This window comes from Myodes glareolus, chromosome 1 (genome assembly GCF_982192425.1).
Source record: "Myodes glareolus chromosome 1, mMyoGla1.1, whole genome shotgun sequence".
Taxonomy (NCBI): domain Eukaryota; kingdom Metazoa; phylum Chordata; class Mammalia; order Rodentia; family Cricetidae; genus Myodes; species Myodes glareolus.
Window position 1 is genome coordinate 17341732 of NC_142026.1, and position 18318 is coordinate 17360049.

Here is an 18318-nt window from a genome sequence, read left to right on the forward strand (position 1 = left end):
TATGAACGACAGACACCCAAGGTTGAGTTCGGGTCTAATGTGCGTGTGCACCCATGCCCACACGCGTACACGTACACATGCATGCACTGTGACTTTTTACCGAAACTTGAAAAAGACAGCAAAGTAGACCCAAGCCCCAACTCAAAGAGTGTTCCAAGGAGAAAAAAAACAGAAAATGAAAAATAGCAGGGAGAGAGCAGTGTGGAAGTAGAGACCGAAGAAGTAGGGTCGAGGGAAGATGATGTGCTATTTCCAGAACCTGGAAAAGGTACAGAAGCCTCACAGGAAGTAATACTGAAGGTCAGTCGTAAAGTGCTTGCCATGCAAGTGCAGGTAGCTGCTCAGATCCCCAGCTTAAAAAGGCTGAGTGTGGAAATAGTACACACCTGTAATCCAAGTGCTGAGGAAACCACATGGAGCTAGACAGATCCTCAGAGCTCTCTGGCCAGAAGTCTAACACCTGACATTGACTTCTGGCTTCCACAGGCACACACCATACACACACACACACACACACACACACACACACACCCTTGCACATATACTACACACATGCACATGCATGGAAAAATAATAACAAATTGGGGACTCAGGATATAGTTTAGTGGTAGAGCTCTTGCTTAGGATATCTACTAAGACAATATACACATACACAGAGAGAGAGATACAGACAGACAGAAAGACAGAGACAGAGAGAGAAAGAGCTCCTTCATACCAATAGGATCAGTTTATAAACCAATTTTAATTTACTAAATGAACATTTCTTAAAACTCAAATTTTATTGACTGAGTAGAAAAATGGAAAAAAATATGAATGGATGCTTGTGTTAACCAAATTGCTGTTAATGCAACAAAGACTTGAGATAGTCAACTGATAAACTATAAAATATTTATTTGGATCAGAGTTTTAAGGCTTTCATACATGATAGGTTTGGCCTGGTTTTGGGTTGTTTGTTTTGTTTCATGTGTGGTGACACATCATGGCTGCAGCAAAATCAATCACCTCACCCTGTGGAAAAGCAAAAGAAATGGAAAGACTGTAGTCCCTTATGGTCTTCGAGAATGTCTCCAGGGAGTTAAGATATCTCACTAGTTCCTGCTAATTAATGCTTCCACCACTTTCTAACACCACTATTCTGTGAACCAAGCTTTTAACTCATCAGATTTAGGAGAACATTTAAGATACAATCTAACCCTGGCGGTCGTGGCACACATCTTTAAACCTAGCACTTGGGAGGCAGAGCCAGGTGGATCTCTGAGTTCAAAGTAGCCTGGTCTACAGAGTAAGTTCCAGGACAACCAGGACTGTTACACAGAGAAAGCCTGTCTCAAAAAAAAAAAAAAAGAAAGAAAGAAAAAAAGAAAAAAAAAGAAAAGAAAAAACAAAAAAACAAACAAAAATAAAAACCTCTCAACAACAAAACCAAGATTCAAACTACAACCATAACTAACCACCCATAGACTTCCAGAGATTGGATAGGAAATTATTGACCTATGGTAGGCTAGTCCACAAACCACATCAAAGTAAATAACTGTGGAGTGAGGTTTAAAATAAAACAAAAACAGATATGGCCCATGTTGAAACTAGGTAGCTGTGTGTTGATGGAAACCCTCAGATACTTCCCAGATGCAAACCAGATGAGCAATCTTGGGTGAGGACTCTGGGGTGGCTTCAAGCCCAAGTCCACCCCCCATAGCCTGCCCCCAGAGGCTCTGTGCTAATAGCCCTAAGGACAACAAATGGTTCTCTGTGACCACAACCGGTGCTGGCTGGCAGGTACATGGGATTCAGAAGTGTTATGCCGGGGGAAGCATCAAATTACTTACTTGAACGGGAAGCTGACACCTCTGGCGTGCAACTTGGCAATGGCCCAGAAGGAAGATGGATATTGTACATGGCTTTTCTGTGCCAAAGCTTTTAGTGTGAGGAAGGGTCACTGGGACCCAGTGAAGATTCCAAACAGATATGATACTGGACAGGACCCGGAACCATTAAGATGGGCATAGGAGGTGGCTTGGTACTTGACGGGACTCAACCTTTGGGGTTTCGGTGGGTTTAATCTCCAGTAAATCACATGGGTTGAGAATCTGGAAGAAGTGACTTCCTGAAGGCACATATCTTAGGCTAGGATATGCTGACCCTGATGGTCAGCAGGGGCGGTAATGGTACCCTCCAGAGAGATGGGTGGAATACAGTCATCTCTCTCCCGGCCTTTTCCTTCAGTGCTTCCATATTTGATCTAGCCTAGATAAATGATGTTTCTCTAGTCTGGAGGAGGAGCTGAAAAGTCGTATTTTTGCACACCTCCCTCAGGGCGTTTTGTTGGGCAGTATCGTTAAAAACCTTAATTCAGCCAGGTGGTGGTGCATGCCTTTGATCCCAGAGACAGAGTTCGAGGCCAGCCTGGTCTACAGAGTGAGTTCCAGGATAGCCAGAGCTACACAGAGGAACCCTCTTTTGAAAGCAAGCAAGCAAGCAAGCAAACAAGTAAATGAAAATATCCAGTTTATAAAGTTAGGAGTGCTTTCAAGCAAAGGAGGTCAGCATGAAAGATTGTCTTGCGAGTCGGGGTCATGAACTCAGTTGTAGAGTGTTTCCAGATCCTGGAATTGATCCTCATATCTCAAAATAATAATAAATAAGTAATAAATCGTCCTTAGCAAAGTGAGGTAGCGAGTTGGCTAGCTTTATCTCAACTTCAGGTAGACTTGTGTCATCGGCGAGGCGGGAACCTCAACTGAGGAAACGCCTCCATAAGATAAGGCAGTAGTTGAGCCTGTACGGCACTTTCTTAATCAGTCTTTGATGGGGGAGGGCCCAGGCCAATGTGGGTGGTGCCAACTGTGGGCTGGGAGTCCTGGGTTCTATAAGAAACCCAGCTGAGCAAGCCATGGGGACCAAACCAGTAAGCAGCACCCCTCTGTGGTGCAGGTTCCTGCCTTGTTTGAGTTCCTGTCCTGACTTCCTTTGATAATGAACTGTAATGTAGAAGTGTTAGCCAAATAAATCCTTTCCTCCCGAGTTGCTTTTGGTCACAGTGGTAGTAACCCTATTATCTTGGGCTTATGATAAGACCTTATCTTGGGTGGAAGTGGGGAAAGAATTTTCCTATTTTGGAACTTGGAAGAGGAAAGTGGAAACTAACAACTTACTTCAAAGCCCATTCCCCACTTGCCTTTAATGCTGAACAAATTAAGAGGCAAATACAGATGACTTTTATGCAGACAAGGTATTGAAGCAATTAGCAGGCCCATTAGGGCCCTCCACGTGAGCTACTCACTGATGCCTTCTTCAGGGAGTAGGCCCTTTGTTACTGTGGGCAGGGGGTTGCTCAGCTCTGACTTGACTTTTAGAAATCCCCATCCTGCTTAAGATTAGACAAGAAAACTATGGCCTGAAGGGGGCCCAGCATCAAGTGGGGGAACTAGAGATTCCTTAAAAGTCTGCTGGAACTCCTGCATATGAGAATGTAGGGCACGCAGGAGTTAGATTAGCTATAAAGTTGAGGGAAGAGGGGGATGGGCAGGATTAGCCGGTCTTTAAAGCCTGGCCTCTGCAAATGATCCCAGGGTGCTGGTCAGTGCATGGCTATTTATTGCCATGTTTTCAATCTCCGTGGTCCGTGTTGTACCTCTTCCGTAGCCTGGACCCTATTTGTGTGTGTGTTTGTGTTACGTACCCAATACTTTATAGACTCAAGTGTTTCAAGTAGTCTGCTATCCACACGAATTTTCTTAAGTTTGCAGAACATCTTGCTCCAAGCCCTTGGAAAGCAGAACAGGTTCTCGACTGCGTGTGGAGATCTTTGGAGAGGCTGTAGGATGTGAAGAACAACTTCTAAATAGAAGACAGGGCGAGTGTGGTACCCGGCACAGAGCTGGTTCATAGGGCTAAAGGGCCGCAGTGGGACCAGACGAGGCTACTAGGGTCAGACAAATTGTCAACAGTCGATGACCCCACAAGTCAAATCAAACAACCTCTCAAGAAAAGTCTGAGATGTGGTGCCGGTCAGTGCACTAGCTAAGAGGAAATTACAGCCATATAATCTGGCTTCAGAAACAAACAAAAAATAAGAACAATAGTGCAGTCCTCTCTACCATTTTAACAGAGAAGGAAATAAGAGAAAAATGACAGTGAAGAAACACGTGCTCATATGTGAGCTAGGCAGACTTTTTCTGGTCTATGAAATAGAGGTCATATAACATATATAACACTTTTGAACACCAAGCACATGTAATTCACATGCATTGTAGAGCTTTACAAGATAGCATGGCTGGGTGTGTGGGGGCACACTTCTAACCCAAGCGCGCAGGAGGCAGAGGCAGGTGGCTCTCTGTGAGTTTGAGGCCCACTTGGTCTATGTACTTTTAAGTTCCAGGCCAGCCAGGGCTGCAAAGTGAGACCCTGTCTAAAAAAAAAAAAAAAAAAAAAAAAAAAATCAAACAAAAAGGATGAAAATTTACAATAGCCCTTGATGATATTTTATAAATCTCAAAGGAATTAAGACAATTTCTGGAGGTTGTAGCGCCTAAGTGGAGGGCTGGATTAGAACGCAGACCCAAGTGAGTCTGAAACTCATAGGAGTCTCTGCCTCCTTTAAGAGGACAATTTCTGAGCTATTTGTGAAGGAATCAGTTAGGTTTCTTCTTCGCTGCTCACTTTCCTAAAGGAGAAGTCTGACCAGTGTGTCTCTTATTCGGTATCATAAGTACCCTGGACCCCAGAGGTCAGTCCATGTCAGGAGGGATACCTGTAAACCAAGGTAAGAAAGAGACCAAACTCCCTCCAGGGACTGTTGTGGAGCAGAAGTGGACTTGAGAGCACTAAGAAATCTGTGTGCGGCTCTGGGATGCATCTGGACCATTCTCAAGGTCCCTCATTTCCCCCTAAGAGTCCTTAGAAGTGGGACTTGTGCATCTCGCTGGGAGCCTCCTGGCTGAGGACACAGGGATGGGAAGGTAGGCTTCTCTGAGGGGCTGCTCTCGGTGAGTGGAATAGGGGGAAGGTAAGGGGCGCTGCCCTGGAGGAAGATCCAGCCGCAGAGGCAGCTTCTAGCAGCCACCTGCCTGGTTGAGATGGAAACGCCGATTCCAGCTCCAGCCCCCAGACAGGCTAAGAATATCTCAGCCTCTCAGCCGAGCAACAGCCACCACCCCCGCCCTTCTTGATCTGCTCATGCATCTGTAGTGCTATCCTGGGAGCAGCGAGGAGATTGAGTGGGGGGGGGGATGCTTGGGGTGCAAGGCAAAGGAGGGAAGGCTAAGAAGGGGCTTGGTTGGAGGCAGGAGGTGAACTAAGAGAAAATTGCTGGGTAGAGCTTTGAAGACTAGGAAGCCGAGGGAAGGTCAAGACAGGAACCAGGCGGTGGGGGTTAGCAATGGGGATGAGAATGAGAGAGGCCAGCGTAGGTAATAAGGAGGAGGACGTGACTCCCTCTTCCATCACGGAAAGACCGGAGTTCATGGCAGGGCAATGGAGCTTACACTTACCTGCACTCTTTTCTGTTCCCTCTCTGCATCCTCCACTAGCTCAGCATTGGTCCTTTCTCTACCCCAGAGCACTGCATTCCTTTTCCATGTTCTCAATTCTATTCCCCATGTTAAGAGACCTTTGTGTGGGCTCCTTAATCAAGTCCTTCTACCAGCCTTCTATGAAGGACAGAGGTGAGAATGGGGAGCTCCTGGCAGCTAGCACCCCTCTCCTGTCATTTCCTGTCCTCCCCAGGCATGCCCCCTCTCACTCTGCTTTGTTAGTTTAGGAGGGGTTCACCTCCCTACGGCTTTGAACCTTGACAACTCAGGTCTCCTGAGGTAAGCCCTTAAGAGAGGGAGGGAGAGAGGGAGGGCAGGAGGAGGGAGGACTAGGCTGGTTCACCTTCTCTCAGCACACCTCAGGATCAGAGAGCCTGAGTGGAGCTGAAGGATCTTATGGGAGCTGGGGGCAGCAGGCTCCAAGCATTCAGATGCCTAGGCTGCATCTCCACCCTGCCTGTTTTAAGAACCTGTGCAAGCCTCCTTGTAAGAGACCTTCAAAGATGTGTGGGCACAACACGTGGGGTCTGGGATCTCCGGGTTTGATGTTTACTGGGGAGACCCTGAATCTCCCGCGGCTTGGGCCTCCTTTCCTGTGCTAGCCTCCCTTCCAGGGTCTCCGGTAGAGCTCCTAGGGACAGAGGGATAATTTGCATTGCTAATAGCTCCAGCTCCTCTTGCCTTGTCTCCCAGGCTGAACTGCAGACACACAGGCCTCACATGGATGCTGTGCACACAAAGCCTGAGCCCAGCAGACAGAAACAGATTAGGGGGAAGCTGGAGCTAGAGAGACAAGCAGATTCTTAGGCTGCATTTGATTCGGAATCAGAGCTGTAGGATTGAAGAAGCTGTCGGAACTCTTTCTGTGCGATTCCTAAAATACTATCTTATTCTTCTAATAGCGATTTCTTATCTGATAATAAAAGTAAAACATGCCGAATCCCCGAATTTTATCATGAAGAATCAGAGGCTCAGAGAGACAGAATGACTTCTCCAAGGTCATGTAAATAGCACGCTCTGGGCTGTACCTCCCAGCTCCTGTCTTTTAGACTAAATCCTGAGAGAGGGAGAAGGGAAGGTTAGCTAAATGGATAAGGAGTTTGCATTGCATGGCTTGGAGACATTCCTAGCTCACCTGCCCAGGGAGGGGAGTGAGGGGCTTTTCTAAGGTAAATTGGTGGGGACCTTCATCAATAAGTCCTGGACCTCGTAACTCCTGGTCTGGTCTGGACCCGCTGCCATAGCCTTGGCATCTGAAGAGTGTTAGAGCCAACCAGGGAGCCTGCTCTCAGCATGGTTCCAGAGGCCATACAGGAAATGGTCAGATGAGAAACAACATCCAGAAACTAACACAATTAATGAATCCTACATAGGCTCTAAGCATAATCCAACCAGGACAACAGTTACAGATGTGGCAAGAAAGTCATTGACCTTCTCTAAAATCTCCCTCCTCTATGAAGTCTCTCTGGTTCCACTATCTTTCTCCCGCTGGACCTCCACCCTGTGTAATGTGCTTCTCTTTCACGCCTTATTGCCTCTAGCTTACTCTTTCAATCAGTTCAGAAAAGCTTCCTGCAGGAGATGGGAGTTCAAGAGCTTGATAGATGGCAATATGGTATCCTGAGAGAGTGTTATGGACCATATCACGTGCTCAGCGACCCTGGAGGATAGTCAGGGCAGGAAAGAGGAGTGCCTGCAAGCCAGAAAGAGAGTTTCAGATGGGGTAAGGGATATGAGAGTCTCAGAAGCACATGATCTGGTGACCCTGAAACAAGAAAGAGTTCTTGATTCTGACAAACAGGATAACAGACGGCCACAGCTGGACCTGGAGTAGGGATACCAACATGTGACATCCGTGGTGCAGAGCCCTTGTCCTAAATGGTACCAGCAACAGTCCCCGTGTCAATGAGAGACTGCTGGGAGCTAGGACCCACGTGCCGTTCAGATCCACATGCTATGTTTCAGCCAGCACAGCTCAGTCTCAGTGGGGCCTGTCCTTAAATACTAAGTGAGCCAACTGTTCCTTGGGTGTCAAATAAAGGCTGACTCAGAAGGCCTTGCAGGAGTAAGGGGGGCCCGTTATAGGAGCCACAAAGAGGGAACATTTCCCCATAGCTATGGAGAGAATGAGAGGTTGGGCAGAGCAACGAAGGCCACAAGAGAATAAAGATCAGATTCCAGGGCACAGAAAGACCCCACTGAGAAAGAGCGCATTGGGACTGGTGAGATGGCTGAGCCGGGCAAAATCACTACAGCCAAGCCTAAGGGTCTGAGTTTGGTCCCCACAATCTGTACAGTGGGAGGCAAAAACTGACTCCCCAAAGTTGTCTTTTGACCTCCAAACGTGCTGTGACAAGCATGTGGACCTCCTCCACAGTGAACAATAGAGAAAGGAAGGAAGGAAGGAAGGAAGGAAGGAAGGAAGGAAAGAAGGAAGAAGCCAAGTCTGTATGTGACCATGGTTGTAGTGAAGGGAGATTTGAGGAAGCCAGCCTCAGCTTCTGGGGGGGCGGTGGCGTGCTGAGCAGTGGTTGTGAGAACCACTTTTTCAGGGAAAAGCTGAAGCCAAGGGGACTCTGCAACAGCCTCTCTATAAGGAAACACGCACAGAGAGAGGACCGCGGATACACATTGATCCCGACAGCAATGAGTCTCTGGTGCTGTGCTGGCCTACTGGAAATGGAGGCAGGCCTGATGCGCCTTAGAGAGAGAAATTCAAGAACAATTCTGAGAAATCGACAGGCAGGCACTTCTTTGTTCACCAAACCCATCCCCATGCCAGTATCCAAGATACACCTAAGAAACTGGGAGACTCCTGGCGTGGAATCCACAGCATGGCTGGGAGAGAAGGGTCCTACAAGGTACACTGAACAGGTCCACAAGGGGTGCTCACAACCTGCAGATAAGGCTGAAAGAGTCCAAAGTCTAGGACAAAAGCCTATGGGCACTGTGGAGAGGATGGGAGGATCCGGAGAAATCGGCAGGACCCGGTCTAGCAGCTAGCTAGCATCTGGGAATGGGCTCAGCTGGGACCTGAGCAGAACAACGCTGTTTAATGATTAAATCCACCTCAACTTGGACCCAGGTCTTGGCTGGAAGTTGAGCCAACCCTCCTGGGCCTATTACCACACAGAAGGCCCCATTTGCTGTCCTAGCCTGCGGTCATCAACTGATCCAGTTTCCAGAGGTCCCTAGAGTTCAACCATCTATCACCCACCCCAGGGTGAGATCAATATGTTGGTGGGACAACCAATCAAAAAGGAGCTATCCAGGGGTCAGGAGCAGATGCAGGGAATCATACAGAAGCATTAGGGACTTATCTTGAGACTCCCTGCTCCCGCCTCCCCCCCCCCCCAATCAAAGACTTCTCTTGCAAAGGAGGAAGGGTGGGATTGCTCAAAGTCCCATCCACTAGCATTCTCTCACAGAGCAGGGATGTGCTGGGGGATGGGGAGGCGACGAAGAGGAAAGTAACTGGACGTCCAGATTGGAGAAGCCAGCAGGTACGGCTGGGGTGTCTCGACGAGGGCACTCACAGCCATATTGCCTAATAAACAAACTCAAAGGTGGGCAAATGGAAGGCTGTTCCCATGGCTTCTGTACTGCGGCTTGGACCCAGTGTATCAAAACACATTCAGACCCACGGTCTTAGGACCTGGAGGAAGAGATGGAAACAGCTATTTCCATCTCATTTCAATCCCCCCGCCGCCCCCGCACCGCTCAGGCAGAGAAAGAGACCCCAGAATCACACCCCCCCCTCCCCTTTCCTCTTTCCTCATTTTCCCCTTTCCCCTTTTGGGTAAAGGTAAGGGACCGAAGACTCCGGGTGGTGGGTAAGGCGGGACTTTAGATTAACATGCGGTATTCCATTGGTCAGAAAAACTGCCGATCAAAAACATCTTGAGTGAGGATTGGCTGCGTGAGGCGGGCGCGGCGTGGCGAAAGAAGGGGCCCAAGGGGTGGGGCTGACTCTGCAGCTGGCGCAGCTTCGGCTCAGAGCAGCCGCCGCGGCGCAGCAGAGCGGCTCCTTCCCCCGCCCGTCCGCGCGCCGGGGCCGGGGCTAGGCCCCCCACCGCCGGGTCCCCCGGGGCTGCAGCAGCAGCGGCGCCGCCCGCGGTTCCCGCCGGGGCCCGGGCGCCGGCCCCGCTCTGCAGGATGGGCACGGTGCTGTCGCTTTCCCCTGCTTCCTCGGCCAAGGGCCGGAGGCCGGGAGGGCTGCCGGAGGAGAAAAAGAAGGCGCCGCCCGCGGGGGACGAGGCGCTGGGGGGCTACGGCGCGCCACCGGCGGGCAAGGGTGGCAAAGGCGAGAGCCGGCTCAAAAGGCCGTCCGTGCTCATCTCGGCGCTCACCTGGAAGCGCCTGGTGGCAGCCTCGGCCAAGAAGAAGAAAGGCAGCAAAAAGGTGACGCCCAAGCCAGCGTCCACTGGTCCCGACCCTTTGGTCCAGCAGCGCAACCGCGAGAACCTTCTCCGCAAGGGCCGCGACGCCCCCGACGGTGGCGGAACCGCCAAGCCCCTGGCCGTGCCTGTGCCTACGGTGCCCGCGGCCGCTGCCACCTGCGAGCCCCCGTCGGGGGGCAGCGCGGCCGCCCCGCCACCAGGCTCAGGCGGGGGAAAGCCGCCGCCGCCGCCACCTCCAGCCCCGCAGGCGGCTCCGCCGGCGCCCGGAGGCTCGCCGCGGCGGGTCATCGTGCAGGCGTCCACGGGCGAGCTGCTGCGCTGCCTCGGCGATTTCGTGTGCCGACGCTGCTACCGCCTCAAGGAGCTGAGCCCCGGCGAGCTGGTGGGCTGGTTCCGCGGCGTGGACCGCTCGCTGCTGCTGCAGGGCTGGCAAGACCAGGCCTTCATTACGCCCGCCAACCTGGTGTTCGTATACCTGCTGTGCCGCGAGTCGCTGCGCGGGGACGAGCTGGCGTCGGCCGCCGAACTGCAGGCCGCCTTCCTCACCTGCCTCTACCTCGCCTACTCCTATATGGGCAACGAGATCTCTTATCCGCTCAAGCCCTTCCTCGTGGAGCCCGACAAGGAGCGCTTCTGGCAGCGCTGCCTGCGTCTCATCCAGCGGCTCAGCCCGCAGATGCTAAGGCTCAACGCCGACCCCCACTTCTTCACGCAAGTCTTTCAAGACCTCAAGAACGAGGGCGAGGCCGCGGCAGGCACCGGGGGTCCACCGAGCGGAGGCGCGTCCACCACCTCTTCCTCGACCGCCAGGGACAGCTGCGCGGCCGGAACCAAGCATTGGACTATGAACTTGGACCGCTAGGGATTCCCAGGGGCCGCGCCCGCCCCCCGCCCCAGCCCCTCACACACACCCGGAACCCCCGGGACCATCAAGCCTCCGCCGCTATTATCGCCGCTCTATGCCCAGGCTGGGCCGAGGAGGAGCCACCCCTGCCCCGCAGGGGAAGGTGGAGGCTAGGACGCCAGAGGCCGCGGTGTCTGGATTTGCTGGGCGTGGGGTGGGCGTGGGGGATGATCGCGGGAAGGGCACCCCCAACTTCGTTCACCCTTTTAGTCTGTCTGCGCCTCCATCTTTCCATTTCTGCCCGGGTCTTCCTCTCTTCCCTGCTGTGGCCATCTCTAAGTTCATCACCCTGGGTTTTGCCAGTTCCTCACCTTTCTGTTACTTCATCCTTCCTTCTCTCTGCTGCCTCCTTCTCCCTGCCTTTTCATTGATTTCCCTGGGCTTTCCCCTTCCCCACCTTACCCCCGAGCCCGATGGTACCCTGTTGCCTGCCCTTGCTTCTCCTGCACCTGTGTTGCCATGTATCCTTCTTGTTCTTATTCCTTCCTCCTGTCATGTGTCACCACCTTCTCCCCTGTTTGTCTTGCCTCTCTACTTGAGTCATCCTGCATCCCCCCAACCCCCGCCCCCAGATTCTGCACTCCTCTCCCCAGATCAAAAAGACCCTTAGTTTTTTATTTGGATGGACTGAAATGAGACAAGAATCTGCAGTCCCAGGTGCCCAGGCAAAGATCAGGGTGGTCTTTTCCCTCACCCCCACAGTCTCTCCCCACCTTTCCAACGTGTTGCATGCTGGGAGTTAAGGGGGGAAAGGCTGATGCCTTCACTCAGGAGGCTGAGATTTGAGGGCAAGATCTAACCTGGTAGAGTACCTCGCTTGCAGCGGTGGTGTCTTCTCTGTGGATGGATAGAAAGAGAAAGAAACCTCTTCTTACCCTGGGGGAGGGGCGCCCTCTTCCTTAACCTTAGATTTCTTGTTATATCCCCTCCCCACACTTTAATTTATTTCGCTGTTTTAGGAGGGAGGGTGGGTGGGGAGGGGGCTGGGCCGGGAATTGTCCGAGGTGCTGAGCTGGGCGGGACCGGAATCCTCCTGGGAGAGTACCAGGAACTGGGTTGGGCCTGGGGCCGTGTCCAAGGTGCCAATGATGCGGGCCGACGGCGCGGGCCGCACTATCTGTCTGTCCGTTTGTCCTGGAGAGAACTATAAAGCGCTGGAAGCGCCTACAGATGGTTTTGCGCCGGCCTTTCTTTGGGTCCATGGAGGGTGGAAATGAACGGGAGTAGGGGTGAAACTCAGGGGCAGGATAAGAGCGTGAGAAATGGGGGTCTAGAGGGGAAAGTCAAGTCCCTGAAAACTGCAACCTGCTACATGCCCCCACTGGCTTTCATTTTAGAGTGAAACGTATTAAGCCAAGGGTTGAGGCTGAATCCACCTCCCCATCCTGACCTCCATCTTGTCTGCTGTAGCTCCTTATTAATGCTCAGGCTACTTACGGACAAACCAAATGGTAAGGACAGCAGAAGTCATTCCCCTTCTATGAGGTGACCCCTGAGACAGAAGTGGCTGGCCACGATAACTGATTTTTTCCTCCCTCATTCTTCCTACCATATATTAGATCAGGAGTCTAGGCAGGCCTGACTAAGCCTGTACCTCCCTCTCTCATTTGGGAACTGAATACCAACCCTATGTAACCAATCACTACGGAATTGCACTGAGGCTGCTTTGGACACACGCCTAGCCAGAGTAGTCTTTGGAGACCCATCCTTGCTGGAGACTCAGACCTTGACCCTTGACCCCCAGAACAGTGCACATATAGGCAGAAACAAAAAGGAAGACGAAAGCCATTCCGAATGGAAAGAAAGGAGGAAATAAGCCATTTGGCTACAAATCCCTGCTTAGTCTCCTCGATTGCCTTCTTAGTTACACAGCGAAACAGCACATTCAGTGTTGCGTCCGCTTTAGGAGGACTGATTTCTGGCAGAACGTTTGCGGTTGCGAACGAACGCGATCGCCACTGAGGCCTTGGAGATCCATAAAGAGTTCCGGGAGGGGCCACCGGAAAAAAAAAAAAAAAAAAAAAAAAAAAGGGCCTCGGGCTCGCTGTCCGTGGTGCTGAAGAGTGCGTTCGTGCAGGGTGGGGGCTTGCACTATGCGCAAGAGAGAGGGACTCAGCCTCAGCTAGATCTTCTGAATAATTTAAGAGTGGGGTGTAAGCTATTCTGGCGGCAAGTTACAGAAGTCTGTCCCAAGAACCCAGGAATGTTGCCTCCCCCTTGCCCTCCTCAGAGGACCGGACTTGGCTTTCACCTGGCCTGTACCCATAGCCCAAGTACCCGGCCTGGAGGCGGAAATCCTCGGTCCAGATTTGTGAATCGAGTTCTCGGGGCGGGCGGGGGGGGGGGGGGAGAAGAGAGGGGGGAGCTAGCGGAAGAGAAGGCGGGAGCAGACGCCTATTGGTTGGAATTTGGCGCAGTCAACGCGGTGCCGTCATCTCTCCGGATTTGGGAGGAGGGAAGGAGGATCACTAGGGTCACTTCGCGGCTGTCGCTATGGTAACCAGACTGAGCGGGCGGGGCCACCTTTCCACTCTCCTACCTTTGGGTAGGGAAAGCATCCTGCTTTTCCTAATTTGGAACTAATTACTGAGACTAGCTACTTGATTGGAATTTCAGAGTTAGAGTAGCCTAAACGAGATGAGGAAGAGACCCGAAAGCTGATGGAGAGCCTTAAAAATCTTGCCCTTGGGAGGCTTAAGATACTGCCCCGAACTCATATACATGAGTTCTTTCTACTCGCAACGGCACCACGCGCGTGCGCTCACACATACACGCCCTCATGTGCCTCTTGGAACCTATGGTCTAGCACTGAAGAACTCAGATGAGAAGGCGAAAAAAAAAATCGTCAGTGAGGAGTGTCAATTTGCTAGGTCCCAAAGCCAGAGATACTGCCATAATCCGATTAGAACTGGGGGTGGGGTTCTGGGAGTTGATCAGCTGGACTGCAAGGAATAATGAGCCTTCCGGGTTACATTTGCTCAGAGTCCTGTTTTCTCTGGGTGGAGGGCAATAGGAAGAAGCGCCCACAGTAGTCTCTGAGAAGCCTAAAGGCGAACTGTAAATGAGGGAGGAGAAGAGCAAAGAGCCTTATCTTTCTTGCCAGAGATTGAAGTTGGGGGGAGGGGGGCGCATCCAGGTTGGTGAAGAGGATCTAAAACTCTCTGGAGAGCTCAGACTAATGGAAATGGAGGTTTGGAGACGGAAACCCAACTGGAGCCATGACTCAGCACTTCCTCTTGCAAAGGACCAAGGCACGCGGCCTGGGAAGAGTGGCGAGCCTTGAGAAATGAAATAGGTGGCTAACAAGAGACGCACCGCTTTGCACCACGTATACATCAGTACACAGCCAAAGGCGTATATTTTACTTCAAGCAGACATGAATGCATTTATAGTGGTGAAGGCTCCTTCAATTATATTATATACATACGTGTGCTCTCCCCTTCCGTGCCGCCCTTGCTGAAGCAAAGGGCATTCTGTCCTGAGAGTCATGCTTGCCTGTCCCCAGAATACCTTAGTACTTATTGGAAGAAGAGAAATGTAAAAATATAAATAAATAAATAAACGTTCAGATATGGGAGGGTGGTTGTCATGGAAACCCCTTTGCCTGCCAGCCAGGGTGCCCAGCAACCAGAGTGCCTGGCAGTATCCAGGAGGGTATCCCATGGCCTCTGCACGCTGGTACTCTGCCTCAGGCATTCAGATGTGTACTTCTGGAAAAGTTCTGCCAGGAAGTTTCCCAAAACAATGTTCCCATCCCAGTCAGACCAACAGAATATCAGGGCTAGCTAGAAGCGATGGATAGGGATCCTTAAAGTGGTCCCTTCTTTAAGCACCCCTTTTAAAATGGCGTTCTCTCTTCCTACCGTTTGGGGTCTTACTATGCAGCCAGGACTACCCGGGAACTCTGTGTAGACCAGGCTAGCCCTGAACTTGAGGCACTCCTGATTGTCTTTGCCTCCTGAGTTACAGGCAGGTACCACCATACCTAGCTTTGAGTAGTGTTCTTCACTCCGTTATATGTAACTGTCGATAATTGCTGTGAGTGGCCTCTAGAACAGCACTTAACCACTGCCTCATCTTTTCCACTCCCCACCCCAAGCTTGTCTCCTGGGCAGTCTGCTGCCCTTAAGATCTCTTTCTGCTTGGAGATATTGCCCATAATAATTATTGACTTCTCTTAAAGTGCCATTGCCATTTCTTCAGGCCTCTTAGTGGTCTGTGGTTAATGTTTAGCTTAAGGACCACAAACTTTAAAACTAGTCTTTCTATATATTTTATGTATGGCAACCTAAAAGTCAGGAAGAGTAATGATGAAAATATAAACACAGAAATAAATTCTCCTTACAAAGCACACTTCTTGCTTGATATTCCACCAAGGGGCGGGGGGAGAAGGGTAGAACAGTATGGAGGTTTACAGTTATTTGGGAGGCCGAGGTTGGAAGATTCTCTGAGCCTAGAGGACCAGCTCAGCCTGCATAACATAGTGAGACCCTCAACTCAAAAATAATCAAACTCGGGACTGGAGAGATGGCTCAGCAGTTAAGAGCATTGCCTGCTCTTCCAAAGGTCCTGAGTTCAATTCCCAGCAACCACATGGTGGTGGCTCACAACCATCTGTAATGAGGTCTGGTGCCCTCTTCTGGCCTTCAGGAATATTGTATACATAATAAATAAATATTAAAAAAATAATCAAACTCATTCACATATTATCCCAGAGAAACCACACGTTATCAAGGAAACCCTAAGAAGAGGGAATGAAATCAGCCATGGCGTGCCTGTGATCCCAGCACCTTGGAGGCCACAGCAGAAACACCACCAGTTCAAGGACAGCCTATCAGGGACCGGGAGGAAGAGAGTACAGAGGGCTTACTAAAGTACACGGCACTGGGAGGAAGAGAGTACAGAGAGATTACTAAAGTATAAGGTATTGGCACACGAACAGACAATAGAGTAGAGGAAAAAAGATAGTCCAAAGATAAATTATGTCATGCTGGGGATCCAGTGCAGGGCGAAAGCAACATTTAGAATTCATTGGGAGAGGCTGGAGAGATGGTTCAGTGGTTAAGAGCATTGCCTGCTCTTCCAAAGGTCCTGAGTTCAATTCCCTCACAACCATCTGTAATGAGGTCTGGAGCCCTCTTCTGGCCTGCAGGCATACACACAGACACAGAATTATGTATACATAATAAATAAATAAATATTTTTTTAAAAAAAGAATTCATTGGGAGAAACTAGGAGAGTCAGTGAATGATTTGTTTACAACTGGGTGATCAATAAGATGAAGGGGAGAAAGAAGTCAATCCTTTCTCATTCTTTACCCTCAAAGTACATCTGAATGTGGTCAAAAAGTTAAAGAAAAAATGCCATACAGCTTTAGATAAGGAGGTAATTTAAGAATATCTAGTAATATTGTAAATATCCAGACTTCACACCCAGAAGTTCCAACCTGTAGAATTGGTGCTAGAGAAATACTTGAAGAGATGCAGAGATAAGACAGTGATTTTTTTAAACTTTATTATGGCTTGGAAAGAGAAAAGTTGGATTTGATTTAAATATCCACCAGTACTTAGTCAGAGCTAAGTAGATTTTGACATCTCATGAAGTTTACACTATTCAGTTAAAAAGAATGAGTTAGGTGGACATGGCTTACACAACTGTGATTTCTTGAAGCTGGGACAGAAGGATCATGAGTTTAAGGTGGGCCTAGGCTGTAGCAAAACCATGCCTCAAACATCCACAAATAAATAGGACTGTACCAATAGCTCATGAGTTAAAAACCACTGGTTGCTCATCCAAAGGACTGGAGTTGGATCCTCAGCACCTACATGGCAGCTCACAAGCCTTGTAACTCCAGTCCCAGGAGATCTGATGCCCTCTTCTGGCTTCTGGCACTGCATGCACATAGACATACCTGCAGGCATAACACCCATACGCATAAAATAATGCAATTCAAACAAAAATAAATGATATTAGTATTCTTTGCAGTTAAAAAACAATAACTAATATGTAATAGTAAATATTAAAATGAAAACTTGCACGTAGGCTGGGCTTGGTGACGTACGCTTTCAATGTCAACATTCCAGAGGCAGAATGCCACATAGTGAGTTCCAGGTCAGCCAGGTCTATGCAGTGAGATCCTATCTAAAAAACAAAAGCAAAAAACAAGCTAACAAACAAACAGACAGAGACATAGCACCTATTAGTCTCTAAACAAACGAAAGCTGATATGTGCAGCTTTCATCCGGCTTGCTGTGGTAAACACCAGCTTGTAGCATCTCTTCTCATTTACTTCCTTAGAGCAATTATAAATGAGCTTTAAAAGGATTACAGTTGCTGGGTAGTGGTGGCGCACGCCTTTAATCCCAGGGCTTGGGAGGCAGAAGCAGGCAGATCTCTGAGTTCAAGACCAGCCTGGTCTACAGAGTGAGCTCCAGGACAGCCAGGACTACATAGAGAAACGCTATCTCAAACAACCAAGCAAACAAAAAAAGTGACAGTCTTTATGTTTGTCTTCCATTGTCAGTAAATATGTGACTAAATACATCTTTAGAATATAACTGTGGATGCCGGAGAGATGGCTCAGTGGTTAAGAGCACTGGCTGTTGTTCCAGAGGTTCTGAGTTCAATTCCCAGCAACCACATGGTGGCTCACAACCATCTGTAATGAGATCTGGTGCCCTCTTCTGGCCTGCAGGCATACATGCAGGCAGAACACTGTATACATAGTAAACAAATAAATCTTAAAAAAAAAAAAAACAACAGAATACAACTGTGGACCCATTCCTTGATATTCAGATTTTTCTCCTATTCTTATGCTATATCTGAACTTTTTTTTTTCAGGACAAGATTTCTCTGTGTAACCATGGAACTCATTCTGTATACCAGGCTGGCCTCCCAAGTGCTGAGGTTAAAGGCCTGTGCCACCACTGCCCAACTGAGCATTGATTATTTTGCATTTAACTTTAAGAATTCTTTCTGGTACATTTATAATGTATTTTTTTATTAATTGATTTATTATGCTGAATTTTTATTAAAATATTTTATTCTATGTGTATAAGTGTTTTGTTGGCAGTTATGAATACTCACTATGAGTGTGCTGGGTCCCACAAAGACCAGAAGAGGGCACCAAATCCCCTGAAATTGGAATTACAGGCGGTTTGAAGAACCATGTGGATACTGAGCACTGAATCCAGGTCCTCTGCAAGAGCAACAATTGCTGTCTCCTCAGCTCCTGGAATTTAATTTTTAAAGACTTATTTATTTATGTATTTTATGTATCTGTGTGCCCTCTCTTCACGTTCATCTGCAAGCCAGAAGAGGGCACCAGATCTCATTATAGATGGCTGTGAGCCACCATGTGGTTTCTGGAAACTGAACTCAGGACCTTTAGAAGAGCAGACAGTGCTCATAACCACCACTGAGTCTTCTCTCCAGCCCCAGGGAATTTATTGTTTATATGGCGAGAAGTTGAAGTATAACTTTT

The 18318-nt window shown here is 49.4% G+C and overlaps 1 protein-coding gene across 1 annotated transcript; it reads left to right on the plus strand.

Moving 5' to 3' along the window:
* Positions 1-9532: 9532 nt before the first annotated feature.
* On the plus strand, positions 9533-10944 carry Cdk5r2 (cyclin dependent kinase 5 regulatory subunit 2). The gene has a single exon (XM_085698106.2). It carries the CDS (start codon positions 9687-9689, stop codon positions 10791-10793), a length of 1107 nt encoding a protein of 368 aa, XP_085554232.1. The 5' UTR covers positions 9533-9686; the 3' UTR covers positions 10794-10944.
* The last annotated feature ends 7374 nt before the right edge of the window (positions 10945-18318 follow it).